The following is a 24,969-nucleotide window of genomic DNA, read 5'->3' as shown; positions in this document are numbered from 1 at the left end:
ATGGTCTCGATCTCCTGACCTCGTGATCCGCCCGTCTTGGCCTCCCAAAGTGCTGGGATTACAGGCTTGAGCCACTGCGCCCGGCCCTCAGCTTGCTTCTTAACATCTCCTCTTAGATGTCTGAAGAGGATCTCATATTTAATGTGTCCTCTCTGGAAATTTTTGTTGTTATCCTGAAACCCTCTCTTCCAATGTTACCACCTCTGGTATATTGCCATTGTATGCTGTTCAGGTTTGAAAAGATAGAATCTTTCTTGATTTCACATTTTCACATTTTACATTTTAGATATTCACATTTCACATTTTCACATTTTAGACATCCAGCCCACTAGAGGGCTTTGCCTACCCAGTGTATCCTGGATTCAACTACTTTGGCCCCTCCACTGCTGTTATTCCAGAACGTCACACTACCATTCTGCTGGACTGCTGCAATAGCTTCCTAACTGGTCTTGCTCCTTTGCTTTTCATTTCATTCTACTCTTGTCCCACACATAGTAGCCAGAGTGATCCTTCTGAATTCAAAGTGAATCTCTCTGTCAACCATCCAAAGACTCCAGTGATACTTAGAATAAAATTCAAAGTTCATACAGTACCACTGTCTTCCGACTTCATTGATCTGACCGTGGCCACCTGTATAACCATATCTTATGTTCCCTTGTTCACTAGGCTCCATCCCTACTGGCCTCCTAGCTTTTCGTGGAGCCCACCAAACATACTCCTTTGTTATGCGTTTGCACTTTTTGTCTTCTCTGCTTGGAAAAATTTTTTCTCAGATACTCATACAGCTTATTCCCTTACTTCAGTCAAGTCTCTACTCAGTTACAGTTTTCCCAGAGACCTTTCCTGACAAACTTTTCTAAAAAGTAACACTTGTCACTTTGTCTTCTCCTGCTTTATTTTCCTCCTAGTACTTAACAGATAGGACGTTAAATTCCATATTGGCTTATTGTATGCTTTCCACACTAGAATGTAAGCTTTATGAAATCAGGGGATTTGTCTTGTTAACTCATTTATCCCCAGTGCCAAGAATACTTCTAGGGACATAGGAGGAATTGGATTCACTAAGTGAAGCAGTATTGTGTTCTTGAATTTTCATTTTTTATGTTTTCTAAGCTACCTGCTATTCTTGGAACTTTAAAACATTACAACAAAACTAAATTCCTGGCATTTTTTTTTCCCTTATCTGAGAGTAGTAAGCCCCACACATGGACTCTCTTTTCATGCTGTCTCCTATGAGATGTCAAGGCAAATACAGTTTAGAGAAATGTTTTAATAGGAGCAGAAAACTATTTTTTTAAACCTGGCCTTTTACTAAAGTTAATACAGCCAAGTGTATTAGTCTTTGTTTTGTCTTTGTCCTTGGAAAGGCCATTGTCCAGTTCTTTTAGAACATAGTGAACACAGGGCAAGAACAGTGAAAGAAAGAATAACCGTTACAACCACTAACCTGCAAATAAACGCAGACAGAGAGAGTTCCATAAATTTCTAGTTCATTTAAAAGCAAATTCAAGTTTGCTGCAAGGGTTTAACCTCTCTATGTGTGTCTCAAGACCCCAGGGTTTATTTGAAGGTTCTCTTGTTCCCTGTAAATGCTGTGCCTTGACATGCTTACTTAATGATTTGTAGTAATATAATATTAGGCTGGGTGTGGTGGCTCACACTTGTAACCCTGGACCTTTGGGAGGCCAAGGTGGGTGGATCGCTTGAGCTCAGGAGTTGGAGACCAGCCTGGGCAACATGGCGAAAACCCGCCTCTACAAAAAAATACAAAAATTAGCTGGGTATGATGATGTGCCCCTGGGATCCCAGCTACTCAGGAGGCTGAGGTGGGAGGATCGCTTGATCCCAGGAGACACCAGTTGCAGTGACCCGTAATCAGTCGCACCAGTTTGGCCAGTCTGGGCGACAGAGTGAGATCCTGTCTCAGAAAAAAGAAAAGAATACTAATTAAGATTAATCTCCTACCATGGTGGGTGGATGGGAATGAGTAATCTAGGAGTAGCCATTGGGAAAGTAATAAGAAACCTTATTTGGTAATATTTTATGTTAAGAAAATTTCATCTTTATCTGAGCTCACTGCACTCACTTTATCTCACCTGCCGCCTGGGTTCAAGCAGGTCTCTGCCTCAGCCTCCTGAGTAGCTGGGATTACAGGTGCCCGCCTCCACACCCGGCTAATTTTTTTGTATTTTTAGTAGAGACTGGGTTTCACCATCTTGGCCAGGCTGGTCTTGAACTCCTGACCTCGTGATCCACCTGCTTTGGCCTCCTAAAGTGCTGGGATTACGGGCATGAGTCACCACACCCAGCTGAGAAAATTTCATCTTTTGTAGATGGTGGCTGTTACCAGTCTCTGTGCATTTTTTGTATGAATAAAATAAACTTGAGTGAAGTGCTAGTTACTTGAGGAGAAGAGAAACTTCTTTTTTCTTGAGAATCACATAATCAGGTCTTTGCAGACTTGTTTTAGTTAATTATAATTAGCTAATTATAATTCAGTTAGTTATAATTAAACATTTTTTCCTAGTGTTCAAGTTGTCATAGTTTGGCTCATGGGAGCCCCTTGTCAGCTGGCTTCTGAGTCCTTTTAAATAACATCTCAAAACCTTTCAGAGCTCTATGCTCTTTGGCAAAAGTTTTATTTTTCAGGCCCATTTAAAATTCTCCCTGCCCCAAGGTATGAAATCAGCTACTCTCTAAGGACTTGTAGTTTTTTAGTGGAGAATAGTATTAGGAACAAAAATCTAGGCTCAAGGGATGCATATTACAATTGTTTCTGTTGAGAATTAGTTATGTGAGTCCACTTTAGTCATATCGCTGCATAATGACAACAGATCACATATGTGACAGTGGTCTCATAAGATTATAATGGAGCTGAGAAATTTCTATCACCTCAATATGTCATAGCTGTCATGATGTCATAGCTGTCGTGATGTCATAGCACAGCGCAACATAGTGCATTACTCACATATTTGTGGTGATGCTGGTATAAACAAACCCAGTGTACTCCCAGTTATATGTACTAGACAAAAGTATACTGCATACACTCTTGCACAGTACATAACTCTTGATAATAAGTGACTATGTTACTGGTTTATATATTTACTATACTATAATTTTTATCATTATTTTGGAGTGTACTTCTTTTACTTAAGAAAAAAAGCTGTAGAACGGCCTCAGGCAGAACCTTCAAGAGCTATATTAGAAGGCATTATTACACGAAACGACAGCTCCTTGTGTGATGTGATCGCTGAAGACCTTCCAGTAGGACAGAATGTGGAGGTGGAAAGACAGTGATAGCGGCGATCTTGACCCTGTGTAGGCCTGGACTAAGTTAAAAAAAACAAACCCCGGAAAAAAAGCAAAAACAGAAAATAAAAAAAGAAAACAAAAACCCTAAAACCAAAAAACTTACAGAAGTTTTTTTTTGTATAGCTGTACAGTGTGTGTTTTAAGCTGTGTTATTACAAAAGAGTCAAAAAGTTTTAAAAAATTTATAAAGTAAAAATGTTACAGTAAGCTAAGGTTAATTTATTGAGCAAAGAAAAATAATATTTTAAAAATTTGGTATAGCCTAAGTGTACAGTGTTTATAAAAGCCTGCATTAGTGTACAGTAATGTTTGAGGCCTTTACATTCACTCAGTGACTCACCCAGAGCAACTTGTAGTCCCACAAGCACCATTCATGGTAAGTGTTCTGTATAGGTGTACCATTTTTTGTGTTTTTACACCGTATTCTTACCGTTGTTTCTATGTTTACATATGTTTAGATACACAGATACTTGACTATTGTGTTATAGTTGCAGTAACCAGTACAGTAACATGCTGTACAGGTTTGTAGCCTAGAGTACTAGGTTATACCAAGTAGCCTAGGTTTTTAGTAGGCTATACCACCCAGGTTTGTTTAACAGTGACAAAATTGCCTAATGACGAATATTTCAGAACATATCCCTGTTTTGAGAGGACTGTAATTACACAGATCTATACACACACTTACAAATGTGAGTTCACATCGATACATTCAGTTACTTCTAGCATAAATTTTTAAAAATAGACTTTATTTTATTTATTTATTTTTGAGACAGAGTTTCACTCTTCTTGCCCAAGCTGGAGTGCAATGGTACAATCTCGGCTCACTGCAACTTCCGCCTCCTGGGTTCAATCGATTCTCCTGCCTCAGCCTCCCGAGTAGCTGGGACTACAGGCATGCGCTGCCACACCCAGCTAATTTTGTATTTTTAGTAGAGATGGAGTTTCTCCATGTCGGTCAGGCTGGTCTTGAACTCCTGACCTCAGGTGATCCGCCCACTTCGGCTTCCCAAAGTGCTGGGATTACAGGCGTGAACCACTACACCCGGCCAAAAATAGCCTTTATTTTTCAGAGCAATTTTAGGTTTGTAGCAAAATTGTGAGGAAGGTACTGAAATTTCCCATAAATCCCCTTCCCCACATAGCCCTTTTCATGATCAACATCCTGTACTAGAGTGGTACATTGGTCACAATTTTTAAACCTACATTGACACATTATCCACAGTTCATAGTTCACATAAGGGTTCACTCTTGGTGTACATTCTGTGGGTTTGGACAAATGTATAATGAAATGTATCTGTCATTGTAGTATCATAGTCACTGCCCTAAAAATTCTCTGTGTTCCACCTATTATCCCTTCTTGCTAACCTCTGGTAACCACTATTCTTTTTACTGTCTCCATAGTTTTGCCTTTTCCAGAATGTCAATTAGTTGGAATCATATAGGATATATAACCTTTTCAGACTGGCTTCTTTCACTTAATAATATGCATTTATGTTTCCTCCATGTCTTGTCTGTCTTTTTTTTTTTGAGACGGAGTCTTGCTGTGTATGCCCAGGCTGGAGTGCAATGGCATGATCTCGGCTCACCTCAGTGTCCACCTCCCGGGTTCAAGTGATTCTCCTGTCTCAGCCTCCTGAATAGCTGGGATTACAGGCATGCACCACACCTGGCTATTTTGTGTTTTTAGTAGAGACAGTTTCTCCATGTTGATCAGGCTGGTCTCGAACTCCTGATCTCAGGTGATCCACTCGCCTCGGCCTCCCCAAGTACTGGGATTACAAGCGTGAGCCACCGTGCCTGGTTCTCCATGTCTTTTCATGTCTTGATAGTGCATTTCTTTTTAGTGCTGAATAATATTGCATTGTTTGAATGGACCAAAATTTATCCATTCACCTACTGATGGAATTTCTATTGACACTCTGGTTTTGGCAGTTAATAAAGCTGCTATCAATATCTGTGTGCAGTTTTTGTTGTGGATGTAAGTTTTCAACCCATTTGGGTAAATAACAGCAGCATGATTTCTGGATTGTATGGCAAGAGTATTGTAGTTTTGTAAGGAACCACCAAGCTGTCTTCCAAAGTGGCTGTGCCGTTTTGCATTGTCACTAGAAATGAGTAAGAGTTTCTGTTGCACTGTGTACTTACTGACATTTGGTGGTGTTGGTGTTCCGGATTTTGGCCATTCTAATAGGTGTGTAGTGATGCCTCATTATTTTAATTTTCATTTCCCTGATGACGTATAATGTGGGACATCTGTTCATATGCTTATCTGCCATCTGTGTATCCTTATTGGTGAGGTGTCTGTATTCCCTATGCTTTTTTTTTGTTTTGGAGACATTGTTTTGCTCTTGTTGCCCAGACTGGAGTACAATGGTATGCTCTCGCTCACTGCAGCTTCCACCTCTCAAGTTCAGGCGATTCTCTTGCCTCAGCCTCCTGAGTAGCTGGGATTACAGATACCCGCCAACTTGCCTGGCTCATTTTTTGTATTTTTAGTAGAGACGGGGTTTCACCATGTTGGTCAGGCAGGTCTCGAACTCCTGACCTCAGGTGATCCACCCGCCTCGGCCTCCCAAGGTGCTGGGATTACCGGTCTGAGCCACCGTGTCCGGCCTTCCCTATGCTTTTATCTCCTGAAAGAGATTATAGAGAAGTGGTATAATTTCTTCCTTAAATGTTTGGGAGAATTCAGCAGTGAACCAAACTGGGTATGTTTAATATTGGAAGTTTATTAATTTTTGATTCCATTTGTTTAATAGGTATAGACGTATTCAGACTATTTCTTCTTGTGTAAGCTTGAGCATAATGTGTCTTTTAAGTAATTGGTCCATTTCATCTAGGTTATTAAATTTGTGGGCATACAGTTGTTAATAGTATTTCTTGATTATTTAAGATTCCATGGGATCTGTAGTGATGTCCCATTTTTCATTTCTGATATTACTGAGTGGAGATTTTCCCTCCTTTCTGAAATAGTCGACCCTTTAATAGCTTGCGGTTGAACCGTGTGCATCCACTGATAAATGGATTTTTTGCAGTAAATATATTGGGAATTTTTTTTGAGATTTGTGACAATTTGAAAAAATGCGTAGATGGACTGTGTAGCCTAGAAATATTTAAAAAATTAAGAAAAAGGTATGCATTAATGCATAAAGTATATGTAGATACTTGTCTGTCTTATTGTTTACTACCGTAAAATATACATTAATCTATTACTGAAAGTTAAAATGTTTCAAAACTTAAGCACACACTTAAAGACTGTATGTGGTACCACTGGCAGTTGAGAGAAATGTAAACAAATGTAAAGATGTAGTATTAAATAATAACTGAATAAAATTTACTGTAGTACATACTGTACAACTGTAATAATTATGTGGCCACCTCCTGTTGTTATTGCAGTGAACTCAGGTGTTGCAAGTATCTGATTAAAACACCATGGGATACCAATCATCTTTGAGCAGTTCACCTCTCCAGTAAATTGGGTATCTTGGTAAAAAGTGATCTCTGGCGCTTTTCATGTATCTTTCATCATGTTTAGTGCAATGCTATAAATTGTGCATAACACCACGGGACCCATATGAAGTACCACTAATGATGCTTAAAAAGTGCTCCCCACAAGAAGCAAAGTCATGACATACAAGAAAAAGTTGAATTGCTTGATGTATACCATAGATGGATGTCTGTACCTGAGGCTGCCCACTATTTCAGATAGACAGTCTTATAAACAGGTGACATAAACTTATGGTATCAATAAATACAGTATGGTCCTGTAAATATATTTTCTCTTCCTTATGGTTTTCTCTTCTTTCCTTCCTTTTCCTTTTCACCCTGGCTGGAGTGCAGTGGTGTGATCTCGGCTCACTGCAACCTCTGCCTCCCGGGTTCAAGAGATTATCCTGCCTCAGTCTCCAGAGTAGCTGGGACTATAGGCGCCTGCCACCATGCCCAACTAATTTTTTGTATCTTTAGTAGAGACGGGGATTCACCGTGTTAGCCAGGATGGTCTCCATCTCCTGACCTCCTGATCCGCCCGCCTCGGCCTCGCAGTGTGCTGGGATTACAGGCGTGAGCCACTGTGTCCGGCTGTGATTTTCTTAATAATATTTTCTTTTCTCTAGCTTACTTTATTGTAAGAATACAGTATATAATACAATACAGAAATATATGTTAATCTACTGTTTATGTTATTGGTAAGGCATCTGTCAACAGTAGGCTATTAGTAGTTAAGTTTTCAAGGAGTCAAAAGTTATACAGATTTTTGACTGTGGTGGGGGACGTTGGAGCCCCAACCTGCTCATTGTTCAGGGGTCAGCTGGATATGTGTTAAATGCCATAAATTTTCCTCTAAGCACTGCTTTCACTGCATCTCACAAATTTTCTTTTTATTTTTATTTAGTTTAAAATATTTTTCAATTTCTCTTGAGATTTCTTCTTTGACCTGTGTGTTATTTAGAAGTGTATTGTTTAGTGTCTCAGTATTTTGGAATTTTAAGCTATCTTTCTGTTACCGATTTCTAGTTTAATTCTGATATGGTCTGAGAGCAGACATTGTATGATTTCTATTTTTAAAAATCTGTTAAGGTATGTTTTATGGCTCAGAATGTGGTCTACCTTGTAAATGTCCCATGTGGATGAGAAGCATGTGTGTTCTGCTATTGTTGATGAAGTAGTCTTTAGATGTCAGTTATTTCCAGTTGATTAATGGTGTCAGATTCAACTGTGTCTTTGCTGATTTTCTGCATGCCAGATCTGTTTCTGAGAGGAGTGTTTAACTTTCCCGCTATAAGAGTGGATTCATCTCTTACTCCTTGCGATTGTATCATTTTTTTGCTTCGCGTATTTCGATGTTCTGTTTAGACACACACATGGTAAGTATTGTTATGTCTTGGGAATTAACCCCTTTATCATTATAAAATGCCTTTCGTTATTCCTGATAACTTTGACATCTGATCTGTCTGAAGTTAATATAGCTACTCCTGCTTTCTTTTGATTATTGTTAGCCTGGAATATCTTTCTCCATTCATTTATTTCTTTTCTTTTTTTTTTTTTTGAGGCGGAGTCTCGCTCTGTTGCCCAGGCTGGAGTGCAGTGGCCAGATCTCAGCTCACGGCAAGCTCCGCCTCCCAGGTTTACGCCATTCTCCTGCCTCAGCCTCCCGAGTAGCTGGGACTACAGGCGCCCACCACCTCGCCCAGCTAGTTTTTTGTATTTTTTAGTAGAGACGGGGTTTCGTCGTGTTAGCCAGGATGGTCTTGATCTCCTGACCTCGTGATCCGCCCATCTCGGCCTCCCAAAGTGCTGGGATTACAGGCTTGAGCCACCATGCCTGGCCCATTTATTTTCTTATCTATATGTAACTTATTATAAAGTAGTTTTTTTTGTAGGCAGTATGTACTTGGGTTTTCTTTTTTAAAAATCTATTCTAGGCCGCACACGGTGGCTAATACCTGGAATCCCAGCATTTTAGGAGGCTGAGGCAGGTGGATCACCTGTGGTCGGGAGTTAGAGACCAGTCTGACGAACATGGTGAAACCTCACCTCTACTAAAAATACAAAAATTAGCTGAGCATGGTGGCGGGTACCTGTCCCAGCTACTCAGGAGGCTGAGGCACAAAAATTGCTTGAATCCGGGAAGTGGAGGTTGCAGTGAGCTGAGATCGTGCCATTGCCCTCCAGCCTGGGCAACAGAGCAAGACTCTCAAAGGAAAAAAAAACCAACCTATTATAACAATTTCTGTCTTTTAATTGGTATATTTAGACCGTTGTTATTCATAGCGATTCTTTTTTGTTTGTAGAGACAGAGTCTCACTGTATCACCCAGGCTGGAGTGCAGTGGTGTGATCATAGTTCAGTGTAAACTTGAACTCTTGGGCTCAAGCCATCCTCCCACCTCAGCTTCCCAAGTAGCTGGAACTACCAGTGCTTAGCCTCCCCAGTAGCTGAGGCTACTGGTGCACACCACCACTCCTGGCTAATTAAAAAAAAATAATTTTTTTGGAGAGACGCGTTCTTGCTGTGTTGCCCAGGCTAGTCTTGAAATGCTGGCCTTGGCCTCCCAAAGTGCTGGGATTACAGGGATGAGCCACCCTGCCCAGCTTCAGTGATTGTTGATACAATGGAATAGATATCTACCATATCTGTTAACTGTTTTCTATTTGTTGTCCTTATTCTTTGTTCCTATTTTTGTCTTCCACTCTTATTTGTGCCTTTTGTGGTTTTACTTTGTTTTGTTATAATTTTTTGAGACAGAGTCTCACTCTGTAACCCAGGCTGGAGTGCAGTGGCGCCATCTCAGCTCACTGCAAGCTCCGTCTCCCGGGTTCGCGCCATTCTCCTGCCTCAGCCTCCCGAGTAGCTGGGATTGCAGGCACACGCCACCCTGCCCGGCTGATTTTTTATGTTTTTAGTAGAAACGGTGTTTCACTGTGTTAGCCAGGATGGTGTCGAACTCCTGACCTCGTGATCTGCCCACCCTCGGCCTCGCATGGTGCTGGGATTACAGGCGTGGGCCACTGCACCCAGCCTGCCTTTTGTCATTTTGATTGAGTAATTTGTATGATTCTGTTTTCTCTCCTTTCTTAGCACAGTTTTTTTTTTTTTTTTGAGTTGTTGCTTTAGAGTTTGTAATATATATTTACAACAAGTCCAAGTCTGCTTTCTAATAACACTGTGCAGTAGTGTCCCCCGTTAACTATGGTTTTGCTTTTCACAGTTTGGGTTACCTCCAGTTAACCATGGTCTGAAAATATTAAATGGGAAATTCCAGAAATGAACAATTCATAAATTTTAAGTTGTATGCTGTTTTCAGTAGCATAATGAAATCTTGTGCCTTCCAGCCTGAGATGTGAATCATCTCTTGATCCAGTGCATCCATACTGTGTATGTTACCTGCCCGTTATTCACTTAGTAGCCATCTTAGTATGATTGAAAAAACATACAGGATATACTGGGTTTGCTATTACTTGGTTTCAGACATCCACTGGGAATATATTCCCCATGGATAAGATGGCACCACTGTAATTTTCACTTCTAATGTGAGTACTTTATAAGAACAAAATAATCCTAATTCCTCCCTCCTATCTCTTATATTGTTGCTGTCAGTCATTTCACTTATACATAAGCAATCATAATTGAATACATCGTTGCAGATATTATTTTGAACAAACTTACCTATTAGATCAGTTAACAATAAGAAAATTTTTTTTAAAAAATTTTATCTTCACTTACCGCTTCTGAGATGCTCTTCCTTTCTTGATATAGATCTAAGTTTTTGACCTGTACCATTTTTGTTCTCTCTAAAGGATTTCTTGCAAGGTAGGTCATCTGACAACAAATTCTTCAATTTTTGTTTGCCTGAGAAAGCCTTCACTTTTGAAGGATAATTTTGCAGGGTACAGAATTATAGGTTGATGTTTTCTTTCTCTCAACGTGTTACATATTTCCTTCCCTCTTTTCTTGCTTGCATGGTTTCTGAGTTGATGTAATTGTTACCTTAGGTATTTTTTTTCCCCCTGAGCTCTTTCAGGATTTTTCAGTATTCTGTGGTTTGAATATGATGTGACCAGGTGTAGTTTTTTTGGGCATTTATCCTTTTTGATGTTCTTTGTCGTTTGGTTTCTGAGATTAATTTGAGGGCATTTCTTGTTCTTCGTCTCTTTTTTCTTTTTAATATTTCCATTACATGTTATCTTTTTGTAGTTAACAAAAGATATTTTGTTATTAGCCATCTTAAATGGCTACTGTATTAAACATTCTGTTCTTATTCTTTTTTTTCCAGTCTTTTTCTCTTTGCTGTTCAAGTTTGGAGGTTTCTTTTGAAATATCTTGAAGCAATGAGATTGTTTCCTCAGCTGTGTGAGGTCTACTAATAGGCTTACTGAAAGCATTCATCATTTCTGTTAAAGTTCTTTTAATCTCTATCATTTTAATCTCTAGAATTTCCAGTTCTCTGCTTACATTGCCCATGTCTTCTTGCATGCTATCTACTTTATCTGTTAGAGCCGTTAGCATATTAATCATAGTTGCTTTAAATTCCTCATCTGATCATTTCAAATTCCCTCCAAGTCTAGTTCTGATGTTGCTCTATACTGTGTTTTTTGCTTTTTAGTATACCTTGTAATTTTTTTTCTGAATAGCCAGATGTAATGCACTGCGTAAAGACAACAGCTGTAAATAGGCCTTTAGTAATGTGGTGAGCCTTGTAGGAGGAGGGGGAAGTCTGAGTTTTTTATTCTTCCTCCCTGCCCTGTGCTTTCACTGCTCTTAGGTGGGGCAGAATGGCCTAGAATGGGCTAGAGTTAGATAATTCTTCTAGGCTAGAACTGTCTGGAGTTTATTCTCTTCTTGTAGGTTAGGCTTTAGTTACATAGTTTCTCCTGAAGGCAGGCCTTGTTAAGAGAATGCTCTGGTGTATTTAGAAATGGTTCCTTTTCCCCCCCTGCTGTTGAAAGCAAGAAGGGATTTTTCTGTGAAATTCACTGTGAGAAACTGGTAGAACTCCTAGAGGTAAAACACAAAACTGTTGGGCCCCACAGTGACTGGGTCCCTCTGTAGTTTTTATCTTCCAGACTTCTCTGCACTGAACCTCCAGCGTTTTGTCAATTATGGTTCAGTTTTTGGTACCCATGGAAGATTTTACCCATGGGTTTCTGGTCAGGTAAGTTGTGATTCTTGTCTATCCCTCCAGTTCTGAGGGTACCTGTTTGCCCTGTGACTTTATTGACCTTATGCATCTAGCAAGAGCTGTTGATTTTTCAGTTTAGCTTTTTAAATGTATTAACTATAGTTACAGCCCTTTTCTAATTTGGTAAGTCAGTTATAACTAGTAGAATGGATTATAATTAATAGTTAACAATAACTAAGTTAATATCTATCCATTAGTGTAAATATGTCTCATAAATAATATTAATCTTATTAAAGTAATAAAACTATTTGATTTAATATCAACATTACCATTTGTGAGTAACCTTTGAGGGATTTCCACTAATGATGTCTATCATACTGCCTTATTTATGTGTCACAATCTTAGATTATCTTCTGGTCTAGTTATTTGTTACTTTTTCGCTGTTGCTTATGTAATAACTGTTGGTTCTTATTTACTGGTGGCTTTCAGATGTTAGTGTTTAATTGACATAGACAAGATAGGGGTCTTTTGCTTTGTCCATACACTTGATGAGACAGGTGGAATTGGAGTTCCAAAGCCTTGCATATGTTACTTTAATTCAGCGCCTTTTGGTTATTTGCATATGTTTTAAATATTCAACTTTGTATAAACCCCATATATGCCTTTATTTATAAGAATAGAAACTTTAGTGATACTATTATTTTAAAAAATGGACACCCTAAATTATTGTTTGTACATTTTGAGTATAGCTACTCATTGAACAGGTTATGGTGACATTTGGCACAAAGAAAAAGCCAGGATTCTTGTTACATTAATTGGCCTAACAATTTAACTTTACCTGTCCTTTCTTATCTTTTTTTGGTATGAAAGTTTGTAATTGACTCTTGTCTTTGAATTATCAGGTTTTTCTTTGGATAATATTTTCCACTAACTTTAGTAGATTATTTAAAATTATATATTGTGGTGGCAGATATTGGTGTTGTCTGTCAAATAGCTCTGGCACTCTCCCTTCTGGATATGTGGTGGAATTACACAGCTCCAAGCCTGCTTGAGGGGCCCATATGATTGTGTCCAGTGAATTGTGGGTGGAAATCATATGGGTCACTTCTGCACTGGAGCAAAACCCTCCTGAGCTTTTTTCTTTTGTAGTCATTGTTTGAAATACTGACCGCTTCGGCGGTTTAGATGAAGAGATAGTGGAGCAAAGACACCTATATGTCTTTGATAAGCCATACATAATCTTCAAACTGAAGTTTAAAATGAAAACTTCAGCTACTTATTGCCATGTAACAAATTATTTCAGAACACAATGGCTTAAAAAACAGACATATTTCATGATCTGGTGGGTTAGGAATTTAGGTCAGGCTTGGCATCAGGTTGATGCTCTGCTGGCATCAACCAGAGTCATTCGTTGCTATTCAGGTGACACTTGGGCTGGTCTAGAGGATCCAAGACAGTTTCATTGGTTGATTTTTGTTTTTAAGGCCTAAAGTTAAATTTCAGAAGAAGATCAGTATTGGTAGAAATAACTGTTATAAAGATGTATGTTGTAATTTGTTGATTTTATTTTCGTTTCTTTCATTAATTGCAAAAAACTCCATTAAAAATATTTAAAAGTTACGTAGGAAAACTGAAGGAAATATTGCTAACAGCTAAATAAAACACTTAGAGAACAGCTGACTTCTAACAATTACTATTTTTTTTTTCATTTATTAGCAGTCTATCCTGCTTAAACAATTACTGTTTAAATTAATGCCCATATATTTTTTGGCTTTTGACAAGTATTGAACTCTTAAGCTTTTTGAGTTTGCATTAAAACATCACATTAAATATTATAACAGTAATGTATATTTGTAGAAATTTATGGAACTGTGGATAAGTATAAAGAGAGTAAGTCATCGGTAAAACTGTTAACTACCAGAGAAAATTAGTGCTTTTTTTGTGTATTTACTTTTAGTTGCTTAAATTGTTCTGTGAAAGCAGCAACCACATTCATATTATTAATCAGTGCCAATATTTTAGTTTAGTGAATATAGGGCTAATAAATAATTTGCTTTTTTCTAATGTAGTGGTAATGCTTTAGCTTTACAACACAATTTTGATGACATTGGATACACTAGATTCAATGAGATACATCCAGAAAACATAACTGTCAGGAGACAGACTTTTTTCAAAAGAAGGAAGGGACATGGTTACACAATTTCTTAGCTATGATTTCTTCTGTAGTTTTAGTAGGAAGCAAGCATGAAAAATATTGCCATTCTCTGGAGGTAAGGGAAATAAGTTATTCTATTTAATAGCTGATTAGGCTGGGCATGGTGATGGTGGCTCATGCTTGTAATTCTAGCACGTTGGGAGGCTGAGGTGGGAAGATAACTTGAGCCCATGAGACCAGCCTGGGCAACATAGTGAGTCCCTGTCTCTACAAAAAAAAAAAAAAATAATAAAAGCCAGGTATGATAGCATGTGCCTTGTAGTCCTGGCTAGTGGGGAAGCTGAGATGGGAGGATACCTTCAGCCCAGGAGTTTGAGGTTATGATGAGCTATGATTGTGCCACTGTACTCTAGCCTGGGTGACAGCATGAGCCCATCTCTTTAAAAAAAAAAAAAAAAGGCCGGACGTGGTGGCTCATGCCTGTAATCCCAGCACTTTGGGAGGCCAAGGTGGGCGGATCACGAGGTCAGGAGATAGAGACCATCCTGGCTGACATGGTGAAACCATGTCTCTACTAAAAATACAAAAAATTAGCCAGGCGTGGTGGTGGGTGAGGCAGGAGAATGGCGTGAACCCGGGAGGCGGAGCTTGCAGTGAGCTGAGATCGTGCTACTGCACTCCAGCCTGGGCAACAGAGCAAGACTCCATCTCAAAAAAAAAAAAAGTTGATTAAACCATAGAGGGAGGAAGGCATATTTTTTGGATAACTAGTTGATAATATCAGTGTTTACTTGTATAGTTGGTAAATACGAGTTCTTTTTAAATATATTATTTTTCTCTGTGTTTTTGTAAATCTTTGTGTCTGTATATACGATTTATCTGCTTGCTTTATATTATATAATTAGCATTAAGCAGTTATCGAACATCATTCAGGTTTTATGATAGCTCTGGTTTATAAAAACAGATACAGCGCCTGTTTTCATAGAGCATATAGTCAAACTGGGGGTGTGGTCTCCTGTGAATGGCACATATAGAACAGAGGTTCTTAACTTTTTTGGTGCCATAGTCCCCTTTGGTAGTATGATGTAGTCCATAGACTCTTTTTCAAATAGTGTTTTTAAATGAATAAAATAAAAATATACCAAAATAGGATTACAAAAATAAACAATTGCATTGAAGTAAAAATAAGCCAAACTTGTAATTTTGTAACATCTTTTTAATCCACACTTAAATTATAAAATCTAGCAGTGAATTTAATAACTATTGTAATTTTGAAGTATTGATGATGGTGAAAGATATTTTGGGATATCTGCAACAACTGCATGTGATAAGAAAATATCCATGATTTCTGTTGGTGACAAAGACTTAGGTATCCACTAATACCACTGTGCTTGCTGCTTACATTCTTAATATTTTCTTAGAATTCTAAATTTTGGAAGTGAGTAAAAATGAGAGGTTAGTAAAAATAAAGAAGTAACTTCTCCCTCTAAAATCCTGGAACCCTTGAATAAGCAAACTTTAAAAATCCATTGAAAAAGTAGGGTGCTTTAAAAGAGTATACTAATAATGTATTGATAAGGGAGTCCATAATTGACCTAAAATATTTTTGACATAGTCTGTTATGCTATCAATGTTGGTAAGTTTGTTCAGTATATTTGTAGGCTACATACAGTCCTTTCGAAGAAGTATTTAACCTTTGAGGGAAATACTTTTGTAATTGTTAAAAATCAAAATGCTTTATTTCTGTGAACTTGACTGTGAGATAAATATTCTCTCCACTTCATAATTTTATTCAGCAGTGCTTAAAAAAGAGAAAAACTCTATTTTTAGTTATCATCTCATAGTCTTTATATTCAGTAAATGGTCACTCAGTAACCATTTAAGCTACTAAGACTGTTAACATTTCTCTTTAATATTGATGTATTTATAAAACTTACAAGCTACACTTTGATGCTGTGCCAGGTGGGGGAAGTAGTGAAAAGAGCACATCAGGCTTTAGAGTTGCACAACCTGATTTTGGATCCCAGTTTTGTTTCCTATTGAGTAGGTGAGGTGGACAAGTAAATCCATAGACTATAGTGTGTGAATGTAGATAGAGGTCATCAGAGTAACAGCTACATCACTACACTTAAGATGTTGATCTTGAGCTTGTAATTAACTTTCAGATTTTAGTTTCCTTATCTTTTAAATGAAGAAAATATGTTAGATGTTACTCTTTTTTTAAAAGAGAAGACTTGAGAGAAGTCTTCTTCTCTCCTAATAGAAGACTATTAGGCACACTTTGATTTATCCTTTTAGTTTTAGCTGGGCTTCTAACACCTTTCTGAAGCCTTTCTGAGCTGTATTACCCACCTCTTCCCCTTAACTCTCATCATACCATGTGCTTACCAGCATCATGACTATTACTGTGTCCTTTTTTTTGTAGGCGGAATCTTGCTTTGTCCCCCAGACTGGAGTGCAGTGGCACGCTCTTGGCTCGCTGCAAGCTCCGCCTCCTGGGTTCACGCCATTCTCCTACCTCAGCCTCCTGAGTAGTTGGGACCACAGGCGTCCACCACCACGCCTGGATAATTTTTTGTATTTTTAGTAGAGACGAGGTTTCACCATGTTAGCCAGGATGGTCTCTATCTCCTGACCTCGTGATCCACCCACCCTGGCCTCCCAAAGTGCTGGGATTACAGGCGTGAGCTACCGCGCCTGGCCTATTGTGTGCTATTTTTATTTTCAGTCTTCCACATAGATCCATTAAACGTAAGGATCTTGACCATCTTTGTAATGACTACCATTTGAATAGAAATTGTAGTATGTAGTTGTTACTCAAAATTTTGTTTGGTAAATAACCATTCTAAATTAATGATATATTAAGTCTGGAGCATAGAGCCAGGAGGGGCTAAATAAATGTTCTCTTTATTCCCGTTTGTTACTTCTCATAATGCTATTTAGCAATTCATGATGTGACATCAAGAGTTAGAGATTGAGTAGGTGAGGGCCAAGCGCAGTGGCTCATGCCTGTAATCCCAGCACTTTGGGAGGCTGAGGCTGGTGGATCACGAGGTCAGGAGATTGTGACCATCCTGGCTAACACGATGAAACCCTGTCTCTACTAAAAAATACAAAAAGCAGCCGGGTATGGTAGTGGGTGCCTGTAGTCCCAGCTACTGAGGAGGCAGGAGAATGGCATGAACCCGGGCGGCAGAGCTTGCAGTGAGCCGAGATCACAGCACTGCACTCCAGCCTGGGCGACAGAGCCAGACTCTGTCTTTAATAAAAAAAAAAAAAAGAAAAAAAATTGAGTAGGTGAGGTGGACAAGTAAATCCATAGACTATAGTGTGTGAATGTAGATAGAGGTCATCAGAGTAACAGCTACATCACTGCACTTAAGATGTTGAGCTAAGTGCTTTTCATGCATCCTTTTTTTTTTTTTAAATCATAAAGATAGTTTTATACTAGGTGGTATTGTCTGTCTTTTAAATGATGAGCAAAGTAAAATTGAGATGAAGTTAAATAACTTGCCAAAGGTCACATTGCTAGCAGTTGGCTGAGCTAGAATGCAAACTCGGAACCATTGGATTCCAGGCATTTGATTTTAACTAACACAGCAGACAACTTTTGCTGTTAAACTTTCTCATGTCTTAGAACCAATTTATGTAGGATAAATTAGAGTCATTGGAGGTGGAAAAGTAAAGGTTTAAAAAAGGGTATGTTATGAAATTATTTAAGGGAAAGAGTTAGATCTAATTTATCTTTGCATCCCCAGAGATATGCCTGGCACATAGATGATGCTATTTAATGAAGTGCACAATCTCTTCAAGTTCTCTTAGGAATTTACTTACATGTGATTAGGTTCTCTTTTTTATTGTTGTTGAGACAGGGTCTTGCTCTGTCGCCCAGGGTGGAGTACAGTGGTATGATCTTGGTTCAACTGCAACCTCTGCCTCCCAGGCTTAAGTGATTCTTCCATCTCAACCTCCTGAATAGCTGGGTCTACTGGTGTGTGCCACCAAGGCCGGCTGAATTTTTTTTGCTTTTGCCATGTTGCCCAGGCTGATCTTGAACTTCTGGGCTCAAGTGATCCTCCTGCCTCCCAAAGTGCTGGGATTACAGATTTGAGCCACCACGCCAGGTCAATGATTAGGTTCTTTAGTATGTTACCACTGTACATGTGCCACCTAGTGGATGGAGATTATCCATAGATAGTGGCTACAGATGAAATTGCCTCACCTGTCCTTATCCCAGGGTTGCAGTGGTCCACCAAAATGACTTTGGCGCATTTTGTGACCAATTGCCATTGCCTGTATTTAGGTCAGGTTCAAAGTAAGGGGAAAGATATATTGGGGATTTTATATTCAAGAAAAATACCACACTGAAGTTTTAAAAATGCAGTGTAAATTTTTAAATGTCTGCTCCAGTTTCCACAGTTTGGCTTGCAGGCAGTTTGAGCTAATTGAACCTTATGGAAGGCAAAAACTCTGCAAAGTGTTGGAGTAGCCAAACCTGGACTACTTTATTGGCTAACTTCTTTCTTTAGGCAAAGCATAGGATAGTATTCAAGAGTGCATTTTAAATAATAAACTAGAGATAATTAAGTACTGGCATCAGGAATATTTCCTCAGATATCACTGGGTTTATAGTCATTTCATCCGGAGCATCTCTGAATGACATCTCTGGTTGGATCCCTGGTTGACATCATTTTTAACCAGAGCAGTGTGTTTCACATTCTGCTGCCAAACTCTGACAATTGTTTGAAGACTAGGATTAGGAGAAGAGAGAGAGACATAAACACTCAATTGTCCTGCCTTGACTTTGACAGATAGTAAGATCTAACATGTTCTACCAAATGAAGAGTGACAGTTAAAGACAGCTTCTATTATTACCTGAAGTATCACATATTTAGTGATACCTTTTTTGTTGTTTGTTTCTATTTTGTGGCAGGAATTACTGCTACCTAAGAAGCAGTCATAGAATCCTCCTTATTTGTTAAAGAACACAAGACCAAAACAACAAAATCTAAACCAAAAGTAAAACCAAAACTTATCACTCACTACTGTTTCTTTAGCAGATCCAGGTTAGAATCATGGGCAGAGCCAGTGATGATAATAGCTAGAGGAGAAAAGAGAGCAGGATGAACTCTGAAAGCCTGTCTTCTTACCTGCACTGTGGGATCAGATCTGGTGCTGATCCTATTTCTTAAAAAGCAAAAACAAACAAACAAAAAGACTCTATAGTCTGAATCTTTTTTTCTCTTTGAAATGCAGGAAACATAATTTCAAAAGGTTGTATACCTGCAAACCTACTGACCAACCAGTAACAGTAACGTTTAACTTTTCTGTTTCCTTCTGGCTCTAATTTGAGGGAGAGAGACACTGTCCTACTTGTTTTCCCTTAGCTGTAAGCAATAAAACTCCCCTAAAAATAATAAAAGTGCTGTGTATTTTGTGGGAACAAAAATAAGGAAAAAGCTGAGACTGTTATATACTGTGCTAGGAGAAGGACATTTTTGACTAGAGGTCATATATGGTAGATAGCAGCATACTAAAAGGAAACAGACAAGTCATACTTTATTGGAGGGAGCACAGTTTGGGAGTGGGGATAAATGGATCTGGCTCCAGGAAGAAAAATGTTTCTAGGGTAATGTAATAATTTGTGACCCTGGTCCGTTTGACTCGTTGTGAGTTTCTGAAGGCACTATTCTTACTCCTCCTTTACGTTTGTCACTTATTTTTCTCTTCCCCTTTCTTACTACCCAGTAGTAAGAATGGTATAAAATGTGTATATCCCAAAATGTGTCTGGGCCTCTCTGAGTAGAAATGAAATGCTTTCATAAAGGTATTTATATATATGATAATTTTATAGTACTTTGAATATAATAGACAGGCAGAGAGTGTCTCTCTAGCAGAATTGTATTCTTTTCTGTCTTTGGCTGTAAAAATACTAGAGAGAGGCAACACAGAATACCCTTTGGCTCATTCCAGATGCTTTCCCTAGAGCTACAGGCTTTGTAGGTACAGTCTGCATTCCAAATAGGTTGTAGCTGTATTAAATATTTTAATACAGCATAAAAAAGGTCAGTTGATTTTCAAACTCCATTATCAGTGTCTCACAGCCTGATCACCAAGCCACTTGAAGTTTTTGTTATGGCAGTTCTTCACTCTTAATACCGGTTCTCTGTGTTAATTAGGGCATGGGTTAAGCTGCTGTAACAGAGACCCCAAAATGTAGCAGTGGCTTAAATAAAACAAATTGATCTTTCTCTCATGTAGTATTTCTGAGGATGGAGAGCTTAGGTTGATGAGTCTTTGCTCCAGATTATTGTTTGTTGACGCAAGTTTCTTCTATCTTGTCTCTCTGCCATCACCTGGAGCATTGCCCCTCATTGGCAGCATTGCAGCTGGGTTGCTGTCATGTCCATTCCAGTACGTAGGAAAGGGGACTATAATTTAGTTAAGAGCAGGTCACTTTTCTTTTAGATGATGAAGTTGCACAGTTGCGTCTGGTCATATTCTCTTTGTAAGAACTTGCCATGGTTTGCTGCAAAGAGGGCTGGGGAGTAAAGTCTCTAGCTGAGCAGTTATGTGCCCTGCTAACACTTGAAAAGTATAGGAGATGAAGAGTATGGTTTTTGTCCTTTGTGTGCTTTCTGCAGGTTTATGTGCCTTGTTCATATTTGGAGTTCTTTAGCTATTCTTGATCTGAATACCTTTTTTAGGGGGAGGGATTCAAATTGTATTTATTTTCTCTCATCTGCGACACATTCATTTTGTTCATGAGGTCATAGAAATGTAAATTTTCATTTTATGATTCCTTTTGAATACGGACTTGTATTTGTAGATTTGATTCTAGATACTTTATCAATTTTGTCTCTAGGGATAGACAGGACACCTTGACTGGTAGACTGCATAAACAATTTAAGGTCAGCTTTTCTATTTCAATTTTTTAAAAAAGAAAAGAAACATGTTAAGTATGAAAACCAAAACCATCTGTTTGATGCTTCATGTTATCATTAATTTTATGATTTGATAGGACTTAGTTATTTGTAGTTTTTTCTAACTACGCAAACATAGTTATACAAATTGTTTGTTTTTCACAATATTTTTCTAAAATTCATTTTGATTGCAGAAGATAGTTTTTTTTTTTTTTGAAAAGGAAAGTCAGGCCAGGCGCGGTGGCTCAAGCCTGTAATCCCTGCACTTTGGGAGGCCGAGATGGGTGGATCATGAGGTCAGGAGATGGAGACCATCCTGGCTAACATGGTGAAACCCCGTCTCTACTAAAAAAATACAAAAAAACTAGCCGGGCGAGGTGGCGGGCGCCTGTAGTCCCAGCTACTTGGGATGCTGAGGCAGGAGAATGGTGTAAACCCGGGAGGAGGCGGAGCTTGCCATGAGCTGAGATCCGGCCACTGCACTCCAGCCTGGGTGACAGAGCGAGACTCCGTCTCAAAAAAAAAAAAAGGAAAGTCAGATTGAAGTGCTAATCTGAGTGATAAGAAATCAAGTTTTGTGTGAAATTTAGTGTTCAAGATGCTAAATATGTCTAGTGTATAGTTGAAATATGGTGTGGAACTCAGGAGACAAGTTGGTGCTAGAGATGTTGATTTACAAATCATTAAGTCCAGAGGGAACTGTTGAAATGTGAATAATAGTTAAGTTCTTCAAAGAGGAGCTTATAGGCTGGGCGCAGTGGCTCATGCCTGTATTCCTGGCACTTTGGGAGGCCAAGGCAGGAGGATGACTTGAGGCCAGGAGTTTGAGACTTGCCTGGGCAGCATAGTGAGACCCCCATTTCTACAAAAAGATGAAAAAGAATGTGGTAACATGTGCCTGTAGTCCCAGCTGCTTGGGAGGCTGAGGCGGGAGGATTGCTTGAGCCCAGGAATGTGAATGATCATACTACCTCACTGCAGTGTGGGCGACAGAGTGAGTCCTTTTCTCAAAAACAAAAACAACCTACCAACCCAGGAGTGTATAAAGGATGTATAGACAGCTGTACCTATATTTAGAGGTCTAAAGGAAATCAGCTGAAGAAACAGATATTAGAATATTATATCTCCCTGCTTATAAAAGATAGAAGAACATTTCACTAAGGAGGAAGTGGTCTTGGTGTGAAATGAATTTTTAGGATGTTTGAAGAAAGCTTGTGAGTGGTGACTGGATTGTTAATGCTTTTGCCATTGATCCATTGGTGGTGTTGATGAGAATAATTGTGTGTGTGTGTGTGTGTTTTGAGATGGAGTTTAGTTCCTGTTGCCCAGGCTGGAGTGCAATGGCATGATCTCGGCTCACCACAACATCCACCTCCCAGTTTCAAGCGATTCTCCTGCCTCAGCCTCCTGAGTAGCTGGGATTACAGGCATGTGCCACCATGCTCTGCTAATTTTATATTTTTAGTAGAGACAGGGTTTCACCATGTTGGTCAGTCTGGTCTCGAACTCCAGCCCTCAGGTGATCTGCCCACCTTGGCCTCCCAAAGTGCTAGGATTACAGGTGTGAGCCACCGCACCCGGCTGAGAATAATTGTTATAATAGGCTGGATACAATTAGAAAGGTATAGTCGAAGGGGAAGGTAGGTAGAGTTCAGTCAGTTTATTATGCCATCTCATGAATTTGGTGGTAAAAGGAAAGACGGAAAAGGAGCTTGAAAGGACTTTAAGATTTTTTTGTTTGTTTGGGGTTAGTGATGCAGAAAGGTCTAAATAAATTTCAAGTTAGAAAAGAAGGAGCCAGCCAAGAGCATAGAACTGCATCATGAGCACTGGTGGGGAGATGTAATGTCCCTTCATTCTAGTAATAGAGTATGACAGACAGAGTGGGCATATAATTTTTATTGAACGAGAAGAATGATGTTGGGGTAGTGGTGTATGGAAATCCTCTCAGCTATTAGGTTGCCTCCTGAGAAAGAACATTTAAGGTGTTTGGGGTTGGACTCAAGGAGAATGGAAACAGGCAGTAAGGTGAAGGTTTGTCCTTTTCGAATATTAAGCTTTTAGAATGACTAATAGTTAGGATACATAATGAGTCTTTTAATGATAATATAAAGTGTGAAACGATTTTTAATGACTCACTTTGAAATACATTTGTTCTGTAGACCAATTGCTATAATCCTGAAAATAAGATTCCTTTTTGGGCGGGCATAGTAGCTCATGCCTATAATTCCAGCACTTTGGGATGCTGAGGTGGGTGGATCATCTGAGGTCGGGAGTTTAAGACCAGCCTGGCCAACGTGGTGAAACCCAGTCTCTACTAAAAATACAAAAATTAGCCAGGTGTGGTGGTGGGCGCCTGTAATCCCAGCTACTCGAGAGGCTGAGGCGGAAGAATCACTTGATCCTGGGAGGCAGAGGTGGCAGTGAGTTGAGATCGTGCCATTGCATTCCAGCCTGATTGACAGAGCGAGACTCCATCAAAAAAAAAAAAAAAAGAAAAGAAAAAAAATTTTTTATTTTTATTTTTGAGGTAGGATGTGGATGTGTTGCCCAAGCCGGAGTCCAGTGGTATCAACACAGCTCACTGTAGCCTCAACTGTCGGGGCTTGATTGATTCTCCCACCTCAGCCACCTGAGTAGCTAGGACTACAGGCGTGTGCCACTATACTTGGCTAATTTTTTGTAGAGATGGGATGTCACCATGTTTCCCAGGCTGTGTTGAACTACTGGGCTCAAGCAATATGCCTGCCTCAGCCTCCCAAGGTGCTGGGATTACATGTGTGAGCCACCACACCTGGCCAAAATAAGATTCTGTTTTTGAGATGGGGTCTGGCTTTGTCACCCAGGTCTGAGTGCAGTGGTATGATCCTGGCTCACTGCAGCCTCCGCCTCCCAGGTTCAAGGCATATCCTTCTATCTCAGCCTCCTGAGTAGCTGACACTGTAAGCACTCACCACCTTGCCTGGCTAATTTTTATATTTTTTGTTGAGATGAGATTTCACCATCTTGCCCAGGCCAGTCTCAAACTCCTTAACTCAAGGGATTTGCCTGCTTTGGCCTCTCAAATTGGTGCAGGGATTACAGGCATGAGCCATCATCCCTGGCCAAGATTCTTAACATTTATTGCTAGGATGAAACTTCTCTGAGTCAGCTATAATTTGGGCGCAAGTAAAAGTGTACCATGCTTCACATTATGTTGATAATCATTTTGCAGTAGAGAATAAAGATGCACAATACCACTAATTATGTGCATAAACTTTCCTGTATTAGTGAAGTATTGTTATTTGTTGTTTCTTTTTACATTATGACCTATGCTTTATAGATAAATTCACCAGTGATTAATATAAATACAAAAATGACTCTTTGTTTTCTCTTGTTTACTGTTAAGCGGAAATCAAAGAACAATCTGCAGAAGAGGATGCTGAAGCAGAAGTGGATAACAGCAAACAGCTAATTCCAGCTCTTCAGCGATCTGTGTCTGAGGAATCGGCAAACTCCCTGGTCTCTGTTGGTGTAGAAGCCAAAATCAGGTTAGAGAATGAATGCAGCTGGATTGGATATTAGTGACAGGAATAAAACAGTGAATTGACTATAGAGAAAATTCAAGGAGTATGAGTTTAGGATGAAAATCTGGGTGGACTTTTATGATTTAGTAGCTGAATTTGAAGCTGATGCCTCTGTGTGTAATTGGGTTGGGTACATCTGTGGGCTTAGGCAATTGTAGAACACGGCAGCACACTAGGGTTTTACTCTGGTCACCTCAGGCCAGCACAGAATATTACCAATGTGCTATTCCTGGCAGAAGACATAAATGTGAGCATTTAGCATGATGATTAATTTTTGATACTTACCTATAAACTGAAGTTTATACTTTTGTTCCTTACCTTCTCCCCATTCATTAAAAAAGGACTCACAGGACATTATAACGTATGTTTTTTCTTTCTTTCTTTTTCCCCCCT

General features: G+C 39.2%; 1 protein-coding gene across 1 annotated transcript in view; it reads left to right on the top strand.

Annotated features, from left to right (window-relative positions):
- KMT2C (lysine (K)-specific methyltransferase 2C) overlaps positions 1-24,969 on the top strand; it is a 233,018-nt gene that overhangs the window by 3,408 nt on the left and 204,641 nt on the right. The window contains exon 2 of the mRNA XM_011941521.1: positions 24,399-24,540. Within this exon, the coding sequence (XP_011796911.1) occupies positions 24,399-24,540 (142 nt within the window). The remainder of the gene's footprint in view (positions 1-24,398; positions 24,541-24,969) is intronic.

This window comes from Colobus angolensis, unplaced genomic scaffold (assembly GCF_000951035.1).
Source record: "Colobus angolensis palliatus isolate OR3802 unplaced genomic scaffold, Cang.pa_1.0 Scaffold2, whole genome shotgun sequence".
Lineage (NCBI taxonomy): Eukaryota > Metazoa > Chordata > Mammalia > Primates > Cercopithecidae > Colobus > Colobus angolensis.
This window is presented reverse-complemented; position numbering and strand designations above follow the sequence as displayed.